At 47.7% G+C, this 19,748-nt stretch overlaps 1 protein-coding gene across 1 annotated transcript in view; it reads right to left on the bottom strand.

Annotated features, from left to right (window-relative positions):
- Hr51 (photoreceptor-specific nuclear hormone receptor 51) overlaps positions 1-19,748 on the bottom strand; it is a 36,827-nt gene that overhangs the window by 14,256 nt on the left and 2,823 nt on the right. Inside the window, exons 2-4 of the mRNA XM_080267021.1 lie at positions 17,185-17,326; positions 16,496-16,670; positions 14,710-14,813 (exon numbers count right to left, since the gene is read on the bottom strand). Of these exons, the coding sequence (XP_080123147.1) occupies positions 14,710-14,813; positions 16,496-16,670; positions 17,185-17,326 (421 nt within the window). The remainder of the gene's footprint in view (positions 1-14,709; positions 14,814-16,495; positions 16,671-17,184; positions 17,327-19,748) is intronic.

The raw sequence follows: 19,748 nt of genomic DNA, 5'->3' as shown, positions 1-19,748 counted from the left end.
ATACTCTCCACATAGCATACATAACTGACAATTAACCATGTGGTCAAAGACTGCAACACAAGTAGGTTACTTATGTTTTTTTTTTTTTTTTTAAGTCTGACTCTGGGCATAGGCTTAACAGCCTGCTCTCAAGGCCCAGTAGTCCTCCTACATACCATACACCTCTCTACATGTCACCAATTCGGCGCTAACACCCACCGTCCATATTGAATACATGCAAGGGTTGTCTCATACAGGACTTGTGTATTGGTATTAGCGGGGGTACTTTTATGACATGTCGGCGGGTCTTCTGGTAGATCGGTAAAGCCTGGTTTTATGAAATTCAGATCCCTAAACTGTTCCCTGCCCCAGCGGGGATTTGAACCTGGGTCCGATAGGACTGCAGGCCACCTCTCTACCGATTCAGCCACCGCCTCCCCCATGTGAGTCAGCAGATGCCGAAGCAGCAGAGATGTCCTAAAGGGAATCATCAGGGATGGGGGTTACGCTGCTGTGCAAATTTATAACACAGTCGTGACGGGTCTGCGATACAAGAGGATGCCAAGGTCTACCTATCTCTCAAGAGAACACAGGCAAAGCAGAGGTAGGAAAGTTGATAAGGTAAGCATCACTCTAACTGTCTTGCAATATTGCATACCATAAGATGAGGCCATTACTTGTAAGTAAAAAAAAAAAAAAAAAAGTTGCTCTAAGTAGCTGAAACATTTGAATGAGTCCGGAGTTTATTGGGAGAAATAAAAGACTGGGTGGATTACTAGGGACATACTGAATATGTGGTACATGAAATATTTTATTCCTGATGCAAAAAGGTGTGAAGAATTGGGCATACCATTTAAAATCCTGTTGATCCTTGATAAGGGACCAGGGCACCCAGCCTACTTGGGGGGTTTACATGAAAGTGTTAAGGTAGTGTTTTTGCCAGCTAACACGACTTCCCTCCTGCAACCCCTAGAACTGGAAGTGATAGCATCTTTAAAGTACACTACTATGAGATGATCTTGTTTAAGTATCTGAGCGAGGCCACAAACATCACCTAGAGGAAGTGTTTGATGGTGACGATGATTTGAAAGCGTCTGATGAGGAGGTTTTGGATGACCAAGCAGATCCCCGGCCCAGCCAGCTCCCTCCCGTTCGCCTCAGCCTGACCCAGTCCCAGCTGAACCAGTGCATTGTTCTTCTCGTGTGCCTCAGCCTGACCCTTCACTGCATCGCCTTTTAACCGTGACAACTTTTTGGAAAAAGTACAATATGAGGAATGTCGTCACGAACATTCTGCCGCTTTCACACGAGGCCACCGGTGGCCGCAATTAGTTGCCGCCCATAGTTTTCAATGGAGCCTTTCATACGAGGCCACTGCGGTTGCCCGGCCGGCAACCAGCTCCCGGCAGTGGCTCGCTCGCGCAACTGGAGGTCGTTGCCACTCACTGTAAAGCATTTTTTCAAATCCGAGCATTCATACGGCTACACTAGTTGCCGGCCCCTTCACACTGGGCCACCAGTTGCGGCCACGGGTGTCCTCGTGTGAAAGCGGCCTAAGGCATAGGAATGAGTGTCAGTGGCAACAATAAATGACACCTGGCACAAGCTGGCAGAGTTGCTCACTTGCGTGCTGTTAGAGGTGGTGAGGTGCGGTCACTATGGTTTATTTGATTGACCTGTGCAGCAGCGATGTATGCGGCAAGTAGGGTGTGTTTGATACGCGGCTGTTGATTGGATGCCGGTGATATCATTGAAGTAAATGCAGGCATGTATTGTTGTGCACCATGCGGACGTAGGTGTACACCGTGGGTGGATATTATAGAGCAACATGAGGACATAGGAGTACACCGTGGGTGGATATAGCAACATGCGGACGTGGATGTACCCTACGGGTGGATAATTTATTTCAAACGTCACTCATCGTTTTATAAAAGTTTATAATCAACTATAATTTTCTTTGCTAACAGTAAACTCTTGATCTGATCTCTTCAGCATCGGTACTTTTCCATATTTAATCTGGCAGCTTGTACTGAAGGCAGTTTAAAAAAGTAAATATACTGTATGTGTTAAAATAAGAAGAGGTGTAGATTTAAATAATCGGCGGCCAATCAGCAGCCGCGTTTCAAACACCCTACTCGGCCCATGCATCTCAGCTGCACAGGTCAATCAAATAGACTATGCAAGCTGTGTGACAGGAAGCGGTACGAGTGTGCGGAGCCGTGCCAGCCCGTGAGGTGGTGCAAGAGGAAGATTTGGTTGAGGATGTGGAGGACAACACGACGCCAGAGGACGCCATATAAAGCACTGAAGAGCTCGACAGGAAACATCGTGAGGCAGAGGAGCAGAGGGATCAGGCTGAGACCATGGCGCCAGTTATGACCATGGGTCGCATAAATAACATCTTGGCGGGCACAGAAGCACTCATGGAAGCCATCATGGTTTATGAAGTGGATGCGGTTCGGAAGGCTGATATGCTGGACACTTGCGTGCAATGCGACCGCATGAGGAGCTTAGGCAAGAGAATAGGACAACGCCACCAGACTCGACTCGCCCAGTACTTTCGTTCTCGACAGATGCCACAGCAGCAAGAGCCAGAGGAAGATGCTACGTCTGAGTGTTCCTTTGACTTTGAGGGGTTTGTGCAGGAGGCAGAAGAGTTGCAACAGATGATTGTGGATGTACAGGATTTCCCTTCTTCCTCAGATGAGGACTCCATGGAGCCGGCGCGGCAAGAGGACTGTGCTGGGGACCAGTACGAGTCCTGCCCTGCCTCGGAACCCCACTCCCCCTTTCCCCAGCAAGCCCACAATCAGTGTTTGTATGTAATAAAGTCATTATTAGGTTGGTAAATGTCCTGGGAAAAATCCCCGAAAATTGCCCCAAAAGGTGAACTTGGGGCTGACTTGGCTATCATGAAATGAAACCCTTTAACATGTAAACATATGGCCCTATAACGCTAAAATCTCACTGCTCCTCTGAACTGTCTGCATGCATTCCTCCACCTCTACGACGGGCGCGTAGCACCCGTCTAGCAGCAAACTCTCATCCCTTTTCTGTCCAACTCTCTAATGCAAGAGTTAACCGTTACGCCCAGTCCTTCATTTATGCAACAGGTCAACTCTGGAACTGTCTCCCTCTGTATTTCCTGCTGCCTATGATCTCCAGTCTTTCAAACGCAGTGTGTCCAGGCATCTCAAAATGATCGGATCTTGAATTTGGCTCTCTATTGTATTTTGTTTTTCTCTTGGAGGGAACTGATACTGCGGGCTCATGGCCTTTGGTTCCTTCTTCCTCGCATAAAAAAAAAAAAAAAAACAAAGTGGGACCTTCCGGGGACAATATTTGCGCGATATGTGAGAGCTCGCTTATATATATATATATATATATATATATATATATATATATATATATATATATATATATATATATCTATATATATATTGCCAGACGCCTAAATCCCGTTTGGGGTGGCCACAAACAAATCGCCTCCACGTCGTCCTGTCCCCCGCCATTTCACTGCCCTGCTCCCAACTCACACCCCCCTCTCTCATATACCTCTCCATCTCATCCTCGGCCTCCCCCTCCCTCTTCCCCCTTCCATCTCACTCACATACACTCTCTTCGTCAGTCTTTCACCCTCCATCCTCTCCACATGGCCAAACCACCTCAGTGTGTTCCTCATAACACTTCCTATCACATCCACACCACAACGCTCCTTTATATCCTCATTCGTCAGCCTGTCTCTCCATATGACTTCACAAGCTCCTCTTAAATAACTCATTTCCACTGCTCTCACTCTTGACTTGTGTCCTTCCATATATATATATACAGTATATAATGCTAGGTGTTTTGGGGTCGGCTTCCTGTCCCTTTAACGCCTAGTGTGCAGCTGGGTTCTCTTTCTTCCCTTTGCTTGGGGTTCTTCCGCCGAGATGGCTGTTGGATCGGTGGGCCTGTTGTGTGGATCTCGTGAGCCAGGTAGGTGGTATGTCCAATATCAGCGGGTCCCTCCGCGAACAGATCCTGGAAATCCAGGAGGCGGCGGCAGAGGGTGTCTGATTGGTAGGTGGAGAGATGGTCGGGAATGAGGGGCAGAGGGGCAGGGGAGCAGGAGGTGGAGGGGGCACAGGACTCGGCTTCCTCCATCTCTCCGATTATGAGCCCTTTATGGAGGGTGAGGGGTGAGGGGGCAAGGTTGGCAATTCGGACTGCCGTGTGATGAGGGGGAAGGAACCCTGGAGGCAGGAGGTAGGCCGAGAGAGTTTCGGGGGGTCGGTGTGGGGAGAACAGGACGGATGTACCTAAGGGCCAGTTGAGAGGCACCCAGGCTTTGTGGTGTTGGGGAATGGTGACAGTGGAGATGGTGGCAAGGAACGAGGGAGGGGGGGGAAGGGAAGGGGGGAGGAGGGAGATCGGGGGGGAGAGGGAGGAGGGTATGGGGTCTTCCGGCCAGGGCCATGGAGTGCAGGTGCAAACGGCGCGAGGGGGAGGGGGGGATCGTGGATATCTGGAACTGGAGCTGTCTGTAGCAGTAATCAATGGTGGCTCCTAACTTCTGCAGCAGGTCCAGCCTCAGATATCTGTTGTAGTTGCGGCAGGAAGAGTCAAACACGATACTTTTGTGGTGTGTCGATGCAGGTTGATGGGTGTCGACACGCAGGGCCCATGTTTCCCCACGGATCAGCAGGTGACCATCCCCCGCGTCCACAAGATGAGTAGCCGTCGGGATTAGCGGGCTGAAGGTCGACTTATGATGGGAGAAGTAGTGGCTATACAGGCAGGATATGGCTGCTCCCGTGTCGACCAGAAGTCTGGCTTTCACCCCTTTTAGCTGCATCTTTTGGTAAACTGGGGGGCAATATTTGGGGGAGGTGGCCCCCGCCGTTGGGGGAAGGTGTGGGGGCAGTCCTAAAAATTCCAACTGCCGGGGGCCTCCTTCTTCTTCCTCCGGCTCCTGTTCCCTGGGTTCGGTATCTTCCACGGGTGCGGGTTCATCCTCCGGCTCCTCGTTCTCCGAGGAGGAGACTTTACATCGGCCTGGGGTGGTGGTCTTTCGCCTGGCAGCTTTCAATTGGTCCCTCATATCGTGCAGTGGGCACCTGGAGCTGCAAGCACAGAACTCCCAGGGATTCACCAGAATGAGGTTGGGATTCTCTTTGTGACTGGAGCGCTGGTGGGCGGGGTGTGCACTAGGCAGACTGGGTGCTGGGGTGAGGCATCGGTAGATGTGGCTTGACTGGGGGAGCCGGGATGTTTGTGGGGAACTTTTTCACCACATTGATTTGCTGGGGTGTAGGGCGGGAGGTCAGGAGGTGGTGTATCAGTTGGATATCCTAATCCATGTCTCCAGTAGGGTCATGGATTGTAAAGTGCTCCTTGACCATGCTGGGGAGCACTCTAAGGAGTATTAAAGGTGTGTTGCTCCCGGGTTTCATCATCTGCCTCCGGGTAGGCAGCAGTGAACAGGCGTCTGGCCTGGATTAGAGTGTCATCCAAATTGCCATCAAAGGTTAGGGCTATCCAATTGGGATAGAGCCACCACTTTACCTAGTGATGGAGTGATGGCCTCAATCACGAGTTTCGTGAAATTCTGCCAGGTGAGCCCCGGGACGATCTTGGGTGCTATATTAGCTGCCGCATTGCCCAGTAGCAGGAGTGTAACCGTGACTTTTGCTTGTCATCCTCAAACCCGATATCTAGCAAAGGTTTCATAATTGCCAGGTATGTGTGAACATCATACTGTTCGGAGTCGAATATAAGCAATTGCACATGCGGTTTGGTTGCCATTTTGTCGGTATTTCCTGATTACCTCTCTCGTACGCCCAGGTCAAGAACCACCGCTGTCCACTACTGTAATGCTAGGTGTTTTAGGGTCGGCTTCCCGTCCCTCTAACGCCTAGTGTGAAGCTGGGTTCTCTTTCTAGACCGGAGCTTAGACAAATAAGAGAGGGAGGACACAAAAACTCAAGGCAACAACCTTACATGAGTATTGCTAAATTCTACAGTGGAACATGCAGATGTCACAAATACAGGTATACTGGACAATTATAATTCTAAGGCCTAGATATTGGGTATAAGTATAGCGCAGGATACTACTCAGGACAAGATCAGGTAAGGTGAATAGCACTTAGGGCAGAGAGGTTATGCACTATTATTGTAGGAAAGTCTAGGTTCTGTGTACTGGTGGGGGTGGTGGCACCATTTCACTGCGGGTAGGCTAACGGGTTTGTTGGTTGGGTCGTTAATTATTACTTTTGCTCTGGGGCCTCTGTATGATCTTAGTGTGAGGTGGTGTCACCATCTGGTAGCGTGTTCACTGAGACAGACCCATATTTCACTGCCTTGCCATGTTCACTGTTACCTTGCTTATTCCACCACTCTTTCATATTATTACTGATGCTTTTCTCACTGACTTCCCCTATTCTGTTAACTCACTGCTCTGCCCTTACTTCACTATGTCACGGACACTGTGCTTTCATTATCACTCACTTTCGGGTCTGGGCACAGTGGCGGTCAGGTACAAGGGCGGCGGAGGTGACTTAGCCTCACTACTGATGGGGCTGAGTTCTACCAGGGACTTCTGTATTCAGGGGCCACGGGATCACACGTAGGGGCATCCTCTCTCATCTGGGGCTGCTGGTGGCAAAGGGTCCCATGCTCTCAGGGCTTGGGGTGGGAATCTGGCCCTCAGGGCTGGGGCCGAACACTCCCTGAACTTCTGGCTCAGGCGTCTGATGGAGGACGAAGATCTCCAGCATTGGGGTGTAGGGAGGTCCCGCCTGGGGCTCCTGGGGGCGGTCTGGAGGTCCAAAGGGCTGTGGTCCCTGGCCGTTGGGGACGCCATCAAGAAGGGGCTGTGGCATCGGCTTACGTCGGGGTCCATCAGGCAAGTCGTCTCAGGAACTGGCTGCAGGGAGAAGAGCCCAGTGGTAGTCACGGGGCCTCTCCAGCACTCTCCAGGCTGGGGGCTCACTCTGGGCCGTAGGTTGGTGGGCAGGAGTCAGCACCTGACGGAGGAGCGGCTACTGGCCATCTCTTACCGTAGGGCCCGGCTACTGGCCGTGGCCGTCTAGGGGTGCGGCTACCGGCCATCTACTGTAGGGCCCGGCTACTGGCCGTGGCCTTCTAGGGGCGCGGCTACCGACAGTCGTGAAGGCCCGGCTACTGGGCGTGGTCCTCTAGGTGCACGGCTACCAGCCGTTGCTAAGGCCCGGCTACAGTCCGTGGCCTGGGGAATGGAGCGGCTACAGGCCGACTCAGGGGCACCTTCAGGGCGGCTACCGGCCATCTCCTTGTTACCTCCAGAGAGGCTGCAGGCCATCTCCTGTAGGAGTGTCTAGCAGCTACCAGCCATCTCGTTAAGGGCACCTTCAGAGCGGCTATCGGCTGTCTCCTTGTTACCTCCAAAGCGGCTGCAGGCCGTCTCCTGTAGGAGGGTCGAGCGGCTACCGGCTGTCTCATTAGGGGCACCTTCAGAGCGGCTTCTGGCCGTTTCCTGATGAAAGCCGGAGCGGCTACCAGCCGTCTCCTTGTTACCTCCAGAGCAGCTGCAGGCTGTCTCCTGCAGGAGGGTTGAGCGGCTACGGCCGTCTCAGGGGTGCTGACTGGAGCTGGAGTAACAGCTCCACCCCATGGTTGTCGGTGGTCGGCTCGCCCGGAAGGTAGTCTCACTTTCCTGCTATGGTGGCAGAGGGCGAGCTCCGGGTCATAGGGGCGCGCGGCCCGGGCAGACTTATGTCCCTGTTGCCCGGAGTCCAGTCACACTGTATTTGAGGAAGCCTGAAGCCTGCTTTCTCAACAAACAAGAAAGTGGCTCCTCCCATCATACATGCCTCGTCTCCAATGACTGAGAAGAGAGGAGAAGATCCATTTCTCACCCTAAACCTGGAGCGGTATCAACGGCAAGCATCCCCTAGATTTGGACACTCAAGCAAGAGATACCGTACAGTCAATGGGACCAGACAGCATTCACAGTAAGATCTTCCCTTCAGGAGATGGCAATGCACCAAGCATGTACCCGTATGACCAATCCTTAAGGTGGTCACAGCAACTTCCCTGTGATAAGGCATGGTTGTATAGGCCCATGCAACTACTGTACTGCTGTCACCTCCCAGAGCTTACTTGGAACAGGATGTGTATCCCAATCATGCTGCCATGAGGCCTGGTACCTTAAGGTCCTTAATCATGCTCAAACATTGACCCTTCGACAATGACAAGTCAATCTCAGACATCCATATATTCTGTCGTTTGAAAGTTTCCTTTCCATTATAATGCTTATTGTTATATTTCAGTTGATTGACGATTACCATATCATTATTACTGCACATGTTCACCATTGCTCTGCCGTGACTGTTCCTGTTACGTAACTGACACCGTTATTCTGATACATCTGTCCGTCCTCGTTCCTACTGCTTGGTGTTCTGTAAGGCCTCCAGTTTTCAGACCCGACCACCAAGACATCGTAAGCCATTTACCTTCGTCGTCTGCATCTACGTATGACACATCACTTGACAATGTAGCCTACACTTCAACGTAACCACTCCACCGTGGTGCCGCCCATCCTGTGACACATTTGTATAAACGTTAAAACCAGGTACGTTCAAAATAAAATACTTTTTAGATTGACACATTTGTATAAACGTTAAAACCAGGTACATTCAAAATAAAATACTTTTTAGAAATGAGCATGAACACAATGTCAAAATTCATAACTGAAATGCCCGCCCCCACGGGAAACCAAGGGAGAGGTGTTGCAACACCCTCCTCAGGAAGGACCCACGGCCCCACATCCACACCAGGAGGAGACCATGGAGGGGCATAGATGTCCCACGGCCCTACTCCCCTCTTCCCCACAACACGGCCACCAGCAGGAGAGCAGTCCTGGCCAACAACATCTCAGCCGGGCCAGCCCTCACCAGGATCGAGGTGGGACTTGCCTCTACGCAGTCCCAAGCAGCACCACAATGACGGCCACTGTATGCATCGGGAAAGGGACAGCCACTGTATGCCCTTCAGCTGTTGACCCCTGCAGCCCCGCGGTGATGGCCACTGTACGCATGTCGGCTGGTATGGCAGGCAGAGGCAGAACCGCTGTGACAGCCACTGTATGCACCGGGGAAGGAATGACCACTGTACGCCCTTCAGCTGTCGTCTCTGGGGTTTGTGGAACCGCGGTGACGGCCACTGTATGCACTGGGGAAGGGACAGCCACTGTACACCCTTCATCCAAAGCCCCTGAGACTACCCCTTTTGAGGAAGTCCCTGGCTCGGCCCACCACCCATCTGGAGGCCGAGTGGGACGTCTCTCTTTCCCTCTCCTTACAGGTGCAGCCCCCTAGAGGAGTTGCAGTTCGAGGAATGATGGCAAGGACCTCTCCTGGGCCCGGGGATCTGTGCCCTACAGGCCGCTCTCGGACAATGCCCGCCGCTGACAGACACCACTAGGAAGGGACACCGCAGGCAGCTCCTGACGGCGGTCCAACCCAGTGGAGACCACAGCCCTCAGTCACCCAGGGATGCCCCCAGGACCCCAGGGTGGGGCCTCCTGAGCCCCACCCGCAGACGACCCTCCGCAAGGAGCAGGTGAAGGCAGGTGCGCCTGTTGGCCCTGTTTGGCCCCAGTCCAGAAGGCCACCTCCCAGGTCGAGGCACCACCAGGAAAGGGCCTCCCTGTATGCCAACCAGCAGCCCCACCCGGACAACCTCACCCCTGGCAGTAGTTCTGTGACCCCTACGGGAGGGCACGCCTGACGACCTGCCTCCCAGGCCCGAGTGCCACCTGTATCCAGCCCAGGCGCCAGCAGCCCAAGACAAACCTGACAGTGTCTATATTTCACTGTACTGTGTATCATTGTTGTATGGTGAAGCCAGACAGTGTCCATACCTGCACTGTATATTACTGTTGTATGGTGAAGCCTGACAGTGTCCATACTTACTGCACTGTATATTATTGTTGTGTATTAAAGGCTGACAGTGTTCATACTTACATGTACTGTATATTATTGTATACTGTAAAGCATCATAATTACGGCAATGTAAGTGTAAGGTTGGTCTGCCGAGTTTTTATGCCCTGATCCTCTTGTAGTGTATTCTAGGTCCGGTCTCGAAAGAGAACGCCGTTCAGTAGCTAGTATTGTTAGGACGACAGGTCGACCCAAAAAACACCTAGCATAACAATAACAAAGATTAGAATGTCTGGATATTGCAATTTGTCCTTTAAACCAGCAATGTTCCATAAACATATTTTTAAACTGCACTCCGCATTATTTTGTCTACCTGCTAGAAAAACAGGGGTGAGGGTCAGTCAATAATTGATCCTTCTTATAACAATACCTGCCTCTTCCGATCATACTCGATGTTCGTTCCTACGTTGGCTGGTTTCTCATTTTCTTCCTTTTCTCGTCTCTTATGCGGGTGTATTCCCAATGGCAGGGTGAGTGTCCTGTACGTAAACCTTCGCCATATTTTCCTCTGCCTGCTTCAGGTTCTTTGCCACTTTCAGGATGTTGCTCTGTTGTGGTTTATTCACTGTGATGTGGATAGCTCTCTTCTTATCGGCATTTGCTTGTTCAAGTCGTCGAATGTTCCACTCCGCCGTGTTGAAAGGGTCCGCATGTCCTGCCGTGTCCAAAACCATTTTTACTTTCCATCGGTTGATCCGATGTCATCAGGATCCTCTTTTACACCTGTGATGACAATATTTTGATGTCATTCCTTGCGATCTAAATATTCTAGAAACAACTGCTGATGGTGTATAGTTGTATATGGATCATCTAGTCTTGTAGATAAGGACTGCACCGCCTGTCTAAGTCCTCTAATCTCTGCTACTTCTTCAAGCATCTCCCATATTCTTCCAGTAGGACGGCATTTGTAGGTTCCTCTTCCCTCCCGGCAGCCACGATGGTAGATAGGGCACGTTTTAACTGTGGGTTGGTCATTTTACCCATGTCATTCGGTGGTAAGGCCCGCACCTCCTCAGCGGATCCGTTTCCGGCCATCTCTGTCTCGAATCAGCCTTTCTAACCCCGGATACGCTGTTGTCCTGGTTGTTAAGGACTCGTTGCTATGGCATGTTGTTGTTCTGGTTGCCAGGGCAGTCTGCGCATGTGCAGATCGTGAATACGGGGGTCGTGGGTGGGCTTTAGGACTTGTGTTGCATTTTTAATGTATGAATATGACAAAGTCCACCGAATATGCAACACCACTGTCATGTATAACGTCCCAACGACGTTCACTAACATTACTGTCTTTATCGGTTGGCTGTAGGTAACACGGCTATCCTGCAGTTGGTGCCCAATACAAGCACAAGTACCGGTACTGCTGCTGTTGTGGCATTAGCGCCAGCCACCTACACATATATGTAGCTCGGCTCGGAATATGACCTTGACCCTGACCTACTTTCACCAATTTTGAACTCATATGAGATTTTCATCCCTACTACACACCTGGAAAATTTTGTGATAATATCATGAGCGGTTGCGAAGTTATCGCGCTAACAGACTCACAGACTAACTGAAAACAGTACTTGTAGGAGATATTCATCCCTACTACTATCTATCTATAGCCAGATGCCATAATCCCTTAAGAGGTGGCCGTTTGTCTTACAGTAGCGTTAGTTGTTTTACGGGGAGGGGCACTTACCCTCCGCCAACCCCCTTGCTAACACGTAAGGAACACGTATGGGTTAGTTATATGGTTACCACCCAGCGTTGTAAAAGGTTTCCTGATTTACAGGAAACCATTAGGCTTGTCACTCAATGTAAAGCCACCTGAAAAGGAAAGAAGAGTAATAAAAAGTGACAGGAAAGATGGGAGAAATAGGAAGAGAAGCTAGACAAAGAAAAAAATGATAAAGGTAAGGGAAGAAGTAGGCAGCAGCCCTACATCAAGTGAGTGGATGATGGTTGCCATCTACTACTCATCTGTAAAATTTTGCAATGATACCTTGAGTGGTTGCGATGTTATCTTGGTAACAGACACACAGACCTTGACCTACTTTCACCATTTTCGAACCTGTGATTTTTTTTTTTTTCCCCTACTACGCACCTGTAAATGTTGTGATGATATCTTGAGCGGTTGCGAAGTTATCGTGCTAACAGACACACACACACAGGCAGACACACAGACAGACAAATTGAAACAATACAGTTTCGCTATCGAGGCTGATAAACATATCTATTTGGGGATATTTAAGGAAACTGCCATGTTGGCTGCGGCAGTTTACTAACGATCTCCGACTGCCCGTGTTGTTTACCAACCATCGTTACGACCACAGGACATGGACCATCGTTACGACCACAGACTGGTTACGACTGGATGCGTCAACGTAACCCGTGCCAAAGCTATATGAAACAAATGATTTAACCAAACCTAACCTAACTAAACCAAACCTAATGCAACATGACCTGACGCGTTTGACAGCCAACTTAAAAAAAAAAAAATGCGTTAGGAACGTAAAATATGATCAATTCTCCTGGTAGACGTAGGCGGAATATTTACGCATTCTTAATCATTTATAACTTTCAGAGGTAAGTTTAAAAAATCTCCAGCAGCTATAGTAATCCAGGTAGTCCAGGAAAAATAAATTATCTGGGAAAGACTCATTTCGACAGAAAATAATGGAAAGGCCGCACCCGTCTGGTAAAGAATTAATGAAGACTTCGCATGCCAACAAATCTTTGTGGCACATTGGTGAAAGATGCAAATAACACATGCCTAAAGTATCCACTCCGCGAGTTGAGCTCGTGTTTTATGTGAACCGCTTAATTTACGTAACATATGTGTCTATAACTGTCACAGCCTATCTTATTACAGAGTTTTGGCAATAGGTAATGCTGGTTTTGGCTACACGATTTCATAATTCATTTTCCATAGCCTGCCTTACAATAGCACATAATGGGGCTTCATTATGCAAGTAGTTGCCATTAATATACCGTATTTATCTTCATAAAGAAGACTATTCGCATGCGCAAATATTGGCGTTCCGGTACAAAGCTTCACAATGTTGAAAGATACAAATAAAATATCTGTCCCGCCAGTTATCTTGTGTTTTGTGTGAACTGCTTACGGAGGAAGACAGTGTAGAAGTAAGTTCTGCAACTCTGTATTTGCCTTGAACAATGCTTTTTGAAATTATCATTGTCACACAACATTAGTAAAGGTGTATTACCTAACACAAAAAACTAAATTACCCCTTTGGGGGAAATTGCTAAGGAAGTCCATATGTTACATACTGATGTAACATAAGGCGTATAAAAGGATGAGATGTAATATAAAGAAATGAACAGAGGATTTGTTGGCATGCACCTTCATAAATGTGACCAGTATCGGGAGGTAACCTAGGGGGAAATTTGGACTTTCCAGGGGGGAATCAACAGATGAGGTTCAAATGACCAAAGCAGGCCCCTTTTATGTGTTCTTGGTTATAGATTTAAAACAATTTATGTTCAAATGCTTTTTGACTTAATGTTTGTGCCTTTTATGAGTAAGGTTATAATTTTGGTCCATATATAATCATGCTATATAAAGCAATATTCTTTTTTTTTTTTTTTTTTAATAAGATATTCCTCAAACTTTGCAAACATCTCCTGAATACCATTAAATATCTTGCCGTTACACATTAAAAAGTACTGCCAGATGGAGGCGATGAACTCAAAATTTTTTGTTAAGCCCCAAAGGAGGGGGGGATAGAATTCCTCCGTTTGGGAGTCGGGGGGGAGGGGGGTTAGAAGTTGGGGAAGCAGAAGTTGGGAATGACCAAGAAAAGTCTGGGAACCTCAGATCTATACTGACCGACTTGGAGCGACCTGAAAGGATTTGAATTGCCTGAAATGGTTCTCTTATAACCGATTAATCTGGGTCTGCCCGTGAATGAAATGAACTAGAATGACCAGAATGGATTTTTGACCTGAAGTAATTTGACTGGATCTGATGGGATGTGAATGTCCTGGACAGACCTAATTGGACCTGAACGGGATGGATGGGCCAGAATGGATCTAAGCAACCTACGAGTAAATGGATGTAACGGGGCTTGAATTGATCTGCTTGGGCCTGACTGAATGTGAAAAACCTTACGGACCTGAATGGGCAGGAATTTGCCTGATAGCTTGGATGGATGTGAAGGCCTGTGTCAAAGTGGCCTGAATGAACCCAACTGGAGCTGAATGGATATAAATGAACCTAATTTGAACAACACTGACCTGATTAGAGTGAATTGTATGTGATGGTCTGCCAGAAGCGGCACTGATGAAACTAAATGGACCCCGGTGTTCTGAATGGACCTTGATATGATTGTAAGTGCCCCTAAATGAACCTGAACTTATCTGAATGACATGAACTGAATGGGAGACCCTGAATAGCCTCGATGGACTTAACTGAAGCTGACACTGAACTGACTACAATGGACCCACCTGACTGGATCAGAACTTAAAAAAATAAATAAATAAATAAAATAAATAAATAAAAAGATTCCTTCGGAGGAGTCTGAACATGGCTGATGTGATCTAAAAGAGTAGATGTAACAGTACCTGAAACTGCCTTCATTGACCACTTGACTCATTTATTCCTGACTAATATATGCAAGAAAATTACAGCCCCTGGGAAAGAATAAGATGGGCTAAGTTTGGGTGTTAAGGTGTTGAGGTTCAGTCACACATGATGATGATGATGATGATGATGATGATGATAATAATAAAGGCACCTCTGTTTCTCCAGGGTAGTAGAGACACTCACCATCTTTGTTCATGCCCATCTGGATACATTTCTTGAGCCTGCATGCCTGACACTGGTTCCTGTGCGCCTTGTCCACCACACAGGCACCCGTCCCTGCTTGGCACCTAGGGATAGAAGTAGAAGTCTAGTCAGGGAAGAGGTTTGCCTACTGTCCCACACCATCTGCTTTACACCTAAGGCATACTGGTAATGTATATATATATATATATATATATATATATATATATATATATATATAGAGAGAGAGAGAGAGAGAGAGAGAGAGAGAGAGAGAGAGAGAGACGCCTCAATCCCGGAAGGGGTGGCCACAAACAAATCGCCTCCATGTCGCCCTGTACCCCGCCGTTTCATTGCCCTCCCCCCAGCTCACACCCCCTCTCTCATAAACCTCTCCACTCCACCCCTCCATCACATCCCCGGCCCCCCCTCTCCCCCCTCCACCTCACTCACATTCATTTTCCTCACTAGTTTCTCGCTCTCCATCCTCTCCACATGGCCAAACTATCTCAAAGCATTTCGACTAACGCTTTTTATTGCATCCACATCAACACCACAATGCTCCTTCACTTCCTAATTTGTCTTTTTTTTTTTTTTTCTTTTTTTATGTGTCCGACTCTGGGCAAAGGCTTCAGGGTCTATATCTCGGGGGCAGTAGCCTATCCCAAGGCCCAGTAGTCCTCCTACACCTCCACATGTTACCACTTCGGCGCTAACACCCACTCTCCATATTGGATTTCACAGGACTGGTGTATTGGTATTAACGGGGGTATTTTTACGACATGTTGGCGAGTCATCTGGTAGATCAGGAAAGTCTGCTTTTTTTTTCTTTTTTTTTTAATGAAATTCAAATCCTTAAACTGTTCCCTGCCCAGCCAGGATTCGAACCTGGGTCCATCAGGACTGCAGGCCGCCTCTCTACCGATTCAGCCACCGTCTCCCCCTCTCCATGCACCTCCACATGCTCTTCTCAGATAACTCATTTCCACTGCTCTCACTCTTGACTTGTGTCTCTTCAACAAGGTCCAAGCTTCACTTCCGGACGTTAGAGTTGGCATCACAATGCTATCATTCAGCGATTTTTTAACTTCCATGTTCACTTCCCTATATGTTATCACTGGTTTTAAAAAAACAGCAACCTCTCTTCCTTGTTGCACCCTTTCAAGCACTTCATCCTCCAAACTTCCCTCCTTTCTCATCGTACAACCCAAGTACTTAAATGCACTCACGTTTTCCATTCTTTCATCATCCAACCTCACTAGGCATTCAGTGACTTCATTTCTCTCGAAGACCATAATTTTATTCTACCCTACATTCACCTTTTGATGCCGTTTCTTACACACTCTCCCAAACTCATTCACTAAGCCTCGAAGTTCCCTTCGTCTTCATTAACAATGCAGTATCATCTACAAACAACAATGCAGGAAGTTTCCAGACGATACCCTCTTTCATCAGGGTCACTCCAACATCCACTGCCTTACCTGGTACCTCTTTTATAACCCCATCCATAAACAGATTGAATAACCATGGAGACATAACACATCCCTATTTAAATCCAACATTTAGAGAGAAAAATTCACTCAGTTCACTATCCACACGCACTGCAGCCTTGGCACCCTCATACATACCCTTCCCGGCATTCAACAACTTCCCATTTACTACTTATATTCTTAATATTTTCCACATTCCTTGTCTATCCACTGTCAAATGCTTTTTCCAAATCCATGAAAAAAATATATATATATATATATATATATATATATATATATATATATATATATATACTCACCTGTATATAAGCTTGCGGCGGACGGACCTCTTGAAAAACCCGGAGCATCCATTGCATGCAAGGATACCGTAATGTTTGCCTGAGGATGTGTCCCCGCATACCAGACACTGCAGTCCCGGGGACACACGCCGACCCACGCCTCCGCCCACGCCAAGTCCACCCACGCCGACGCTGCCTGTGGGTGGGGAGGGAGGAAGTAATAATGGAGGGGCGGAATAAAGTACTGTACTGTCAGCAAGAATTCATCCACAATCCCCTGCCAACCTTGTGTTCTGCCTTCCGTATTTTTCAATCCTCCCCGAACATCATACTGTATTTTTACTTTCCATTGCTATCACATATTAATTTTTGGCAACATATTCCACTGTCACAGCCAGCAGTGAAATGTCGGCGGACTTTTAATCATACCAGAACAGTGGGAAGTTCTTTCCGGAGCAAATTTTGAATTACTTGTTTGGGATGCATGTTTTCCAAAGTTATATGTCTATTTAGGAGCAATAATTCCTTACAATGAATTTACTGGTGACAACCTATTAAAAAAAAAAACTTATGGAGCTTCTGTACCGCTGTTTTTGCATGAAAGACCATCACCATCGCCGCTGTCGTCGCCACTATTATTACCACGATACAAAATAACCTGCCAGTTTGTTTTTTATATCTAGAACACCTGTAACATGCAAAACTCGTACCGACAGATGCGGTGCCTAGCGTGGCGGGCCCCATGGTGACGCCAGCCATGCCGCCACTGGTCGACACACACACCGCGGTGGCCGTGGAAGGGCACCGCACGCCTAGAGGAGACAGCCGACCCCCTAGCAGTCCTCCTCCTAGCTGTAGGGGGAGGAGGGAGAGAGATAGAGATAGGTAGATAGATAGATAGATAGAGAGAGAGGGGGGGGGAGGTCGCTGAGATGAGTGTGGGGAGAGAATGTGATCCGAGGATAGATATCAGAGGGAAGGGCCACTCACTTGGCAAGCCCTCTTCTGGCTGTAGGGGAAGTGGTATGAGGTTCTTAGCAGGGAGAGAAACAGGGTTGATGATTGACAGAATGGGGGGGTTAATGAGGGAGTAAGTGGGGAGACTGGAGGGGACAGCAATTATTACAGTGGAGGGAGAACTCAGAGGAGTCACAACCCCCCATCCTCTTAGCTCAGGAGTCCCTCTCCCAGATGTAGGAGAGAGAGGAAAGTTAGTGGGCAGTGATCAGGGGTTGGTAGGGAAAGAAAATAATTTTTTTTTACCTTATCGTTTAGAATTAAAAACAAAATGCAAACAATTGGATCAACGCCAGGTGAACATTCACAGCAGTAAAGCTAAGGACTTAGGTAACTGAAATTACCTCTCATACATATAACACTGTCTTCTTTTTATCCGTGTAATGATATTAACGTTCCTCTCACTGATAATGATCTAACTGTTATTTAGTCACCGAGATGTGATGATATCCATGGTAATGCACTGGGCAGGGATATACCGCGTATATATATCTATATATATATATCTATATATCTATCTATCTATCTATCTATCTATCTATCTATCTATCTATCTATCTATCTATCTATCTATCTATATATATATATATATATATATATATATATATATATATATTACTACAGCTTTACGTAAGTAAAGTATGTTACTCATTAACCCCTCAACAACGATGATACAAGATCGAGGTGTTTTTTCGATCTTGCGATGATATATTGCTGTGGTATATTCATGCTTCCACCATATGAGTATTCAACTTATGAAAGACGTTTCTTATTGGAAGAGTTAATAAAGTCCGTATTTAACCCATTCAGTTCGTGAAATCTCCCTAAGCTTAGTGAAATCATCTGAAGCTAGCAAAAATATTATGTACACAACATCCTCGAGCTGAAAGGTTTTCGTCACGGTAATTATCATTCAAACCCTCCTTTTCCCACCTAGAGATGGCTTGAGGTAGGTCTATAAAGCAAGAAGAAACTTGATAGGAGGAAAAAATATATAACCAAAAGTCTACCCTGCTGAATAGGCCGCACTCACATTCATTCACCATTCAATCCCCAGAAATCCTGCTTGCTCCTCATAGGCATAAATATCCAAAATTATATGGCTCATGCTGCTGTCAGGCGTCTGCCCTTTCCTCTCCTCCATCCTTCTTTCCTTCCATTCTCTTCTGTCTTTCTTTCCTTCATTCTTTCATCGTCCTTCTGCCCACGGGTGACTTTACACTCCCTCTTCTGCCTTTCTTTCCTTTATTCTTTCCTCTTCGTTCTGCCTGTTGGTGACTCTACACTGAGTGACAAGCCAAATGGTTTCCTGTACACCAGGAAACCATTTACTACGCTGGGTGGTAACCATATAGCCAAATTACGACGCCTGGTTTGTTTAGTGGGTAATTAAGGCACTCGAATCGGATTGAGTGGGTGAAGGTTTATATCCAATGGATGGTTGAGTTTATTACTCACGTAATGCCACTAAGGGAGAAGTGAGCCTGGTCACTCTCATCTTAAATGTCAGGAACATCTTACCTAACCCCGGGCTCCTACGCTCCTCATGGGGTAACGTAGGATTGGGTGATGGATGGGGAAGGCGGTGGCTGAATCGGAAGAAAGGCGGCCTGCAGTCCTGATGGACCCGAGTTCGAATCCCGGATGGGGCAGGGAACAGTTTAAGGATTTGAATTTCATAAAAAAGCAGACTTTCCTGATCTACCAGAAGACCCGCCGACATGTCGTAAAAGTACCCCCGCTAATACCAGTACACCAGTCCTGTATGAGACAGCCCTAGCATGTAATCAATATGGCCGGTGCGTGTTACCGCCGAAGTGTGACATGTGGAGGTGTAGGAGGGGTACTGGGTCTTGGCATTGGCCACTGCCCCCGAGAAATAGGCCCTGAAGCCTTTGCCCAGAGTCGAACACACACACACACACAAAAAAAAAAAAGCTGTAGTCAGCCCGAGGACTATCATTTTACCGAGAATAAACAGGGGTGCCAAACCCAGGTGTGTGTGGATCTTGGCCAAACCTCTATCGTACACTGCTCCGTTCAAATATTCTTCCATTCAGCTCGATCCATGTCAGTTCCCTAGTCTCATCACTCACATACCTGGCTTCTCACACTCTCATTTGCCATATCTATCCACTTATTCTTGTCTTACCACACATCCTCCCACCTTCAAACTCACTCAAATGTACCTTTTTCACTGCACTGTTCACATCCATTCTCTCCACATGACCACACCATCAAAGCACACACTCTTCGA

This window comes from Coenobita brevimanus, chromosome 23 (assembly GCF_032717465.1).
Source record: "Coenobita brevimanus isolate Jiangsu-jjx chromosome 23, ASM3271746v2, whole genome shotgun sequence".
In the NCBI taxonomy this organism is placed as follows: domain Eukaryota; kingdom Metazoa; phylum Arthropoda; class Malacostraca; order Decapoda; family Coenobitidae; genus Coenobita; species Coenobita brevimanus.
The sequence above is the reverse complement of the archived record's forward strand: the minus strand, read 5'-3'. Positions and strand labels throughout refer to the sequence as shown.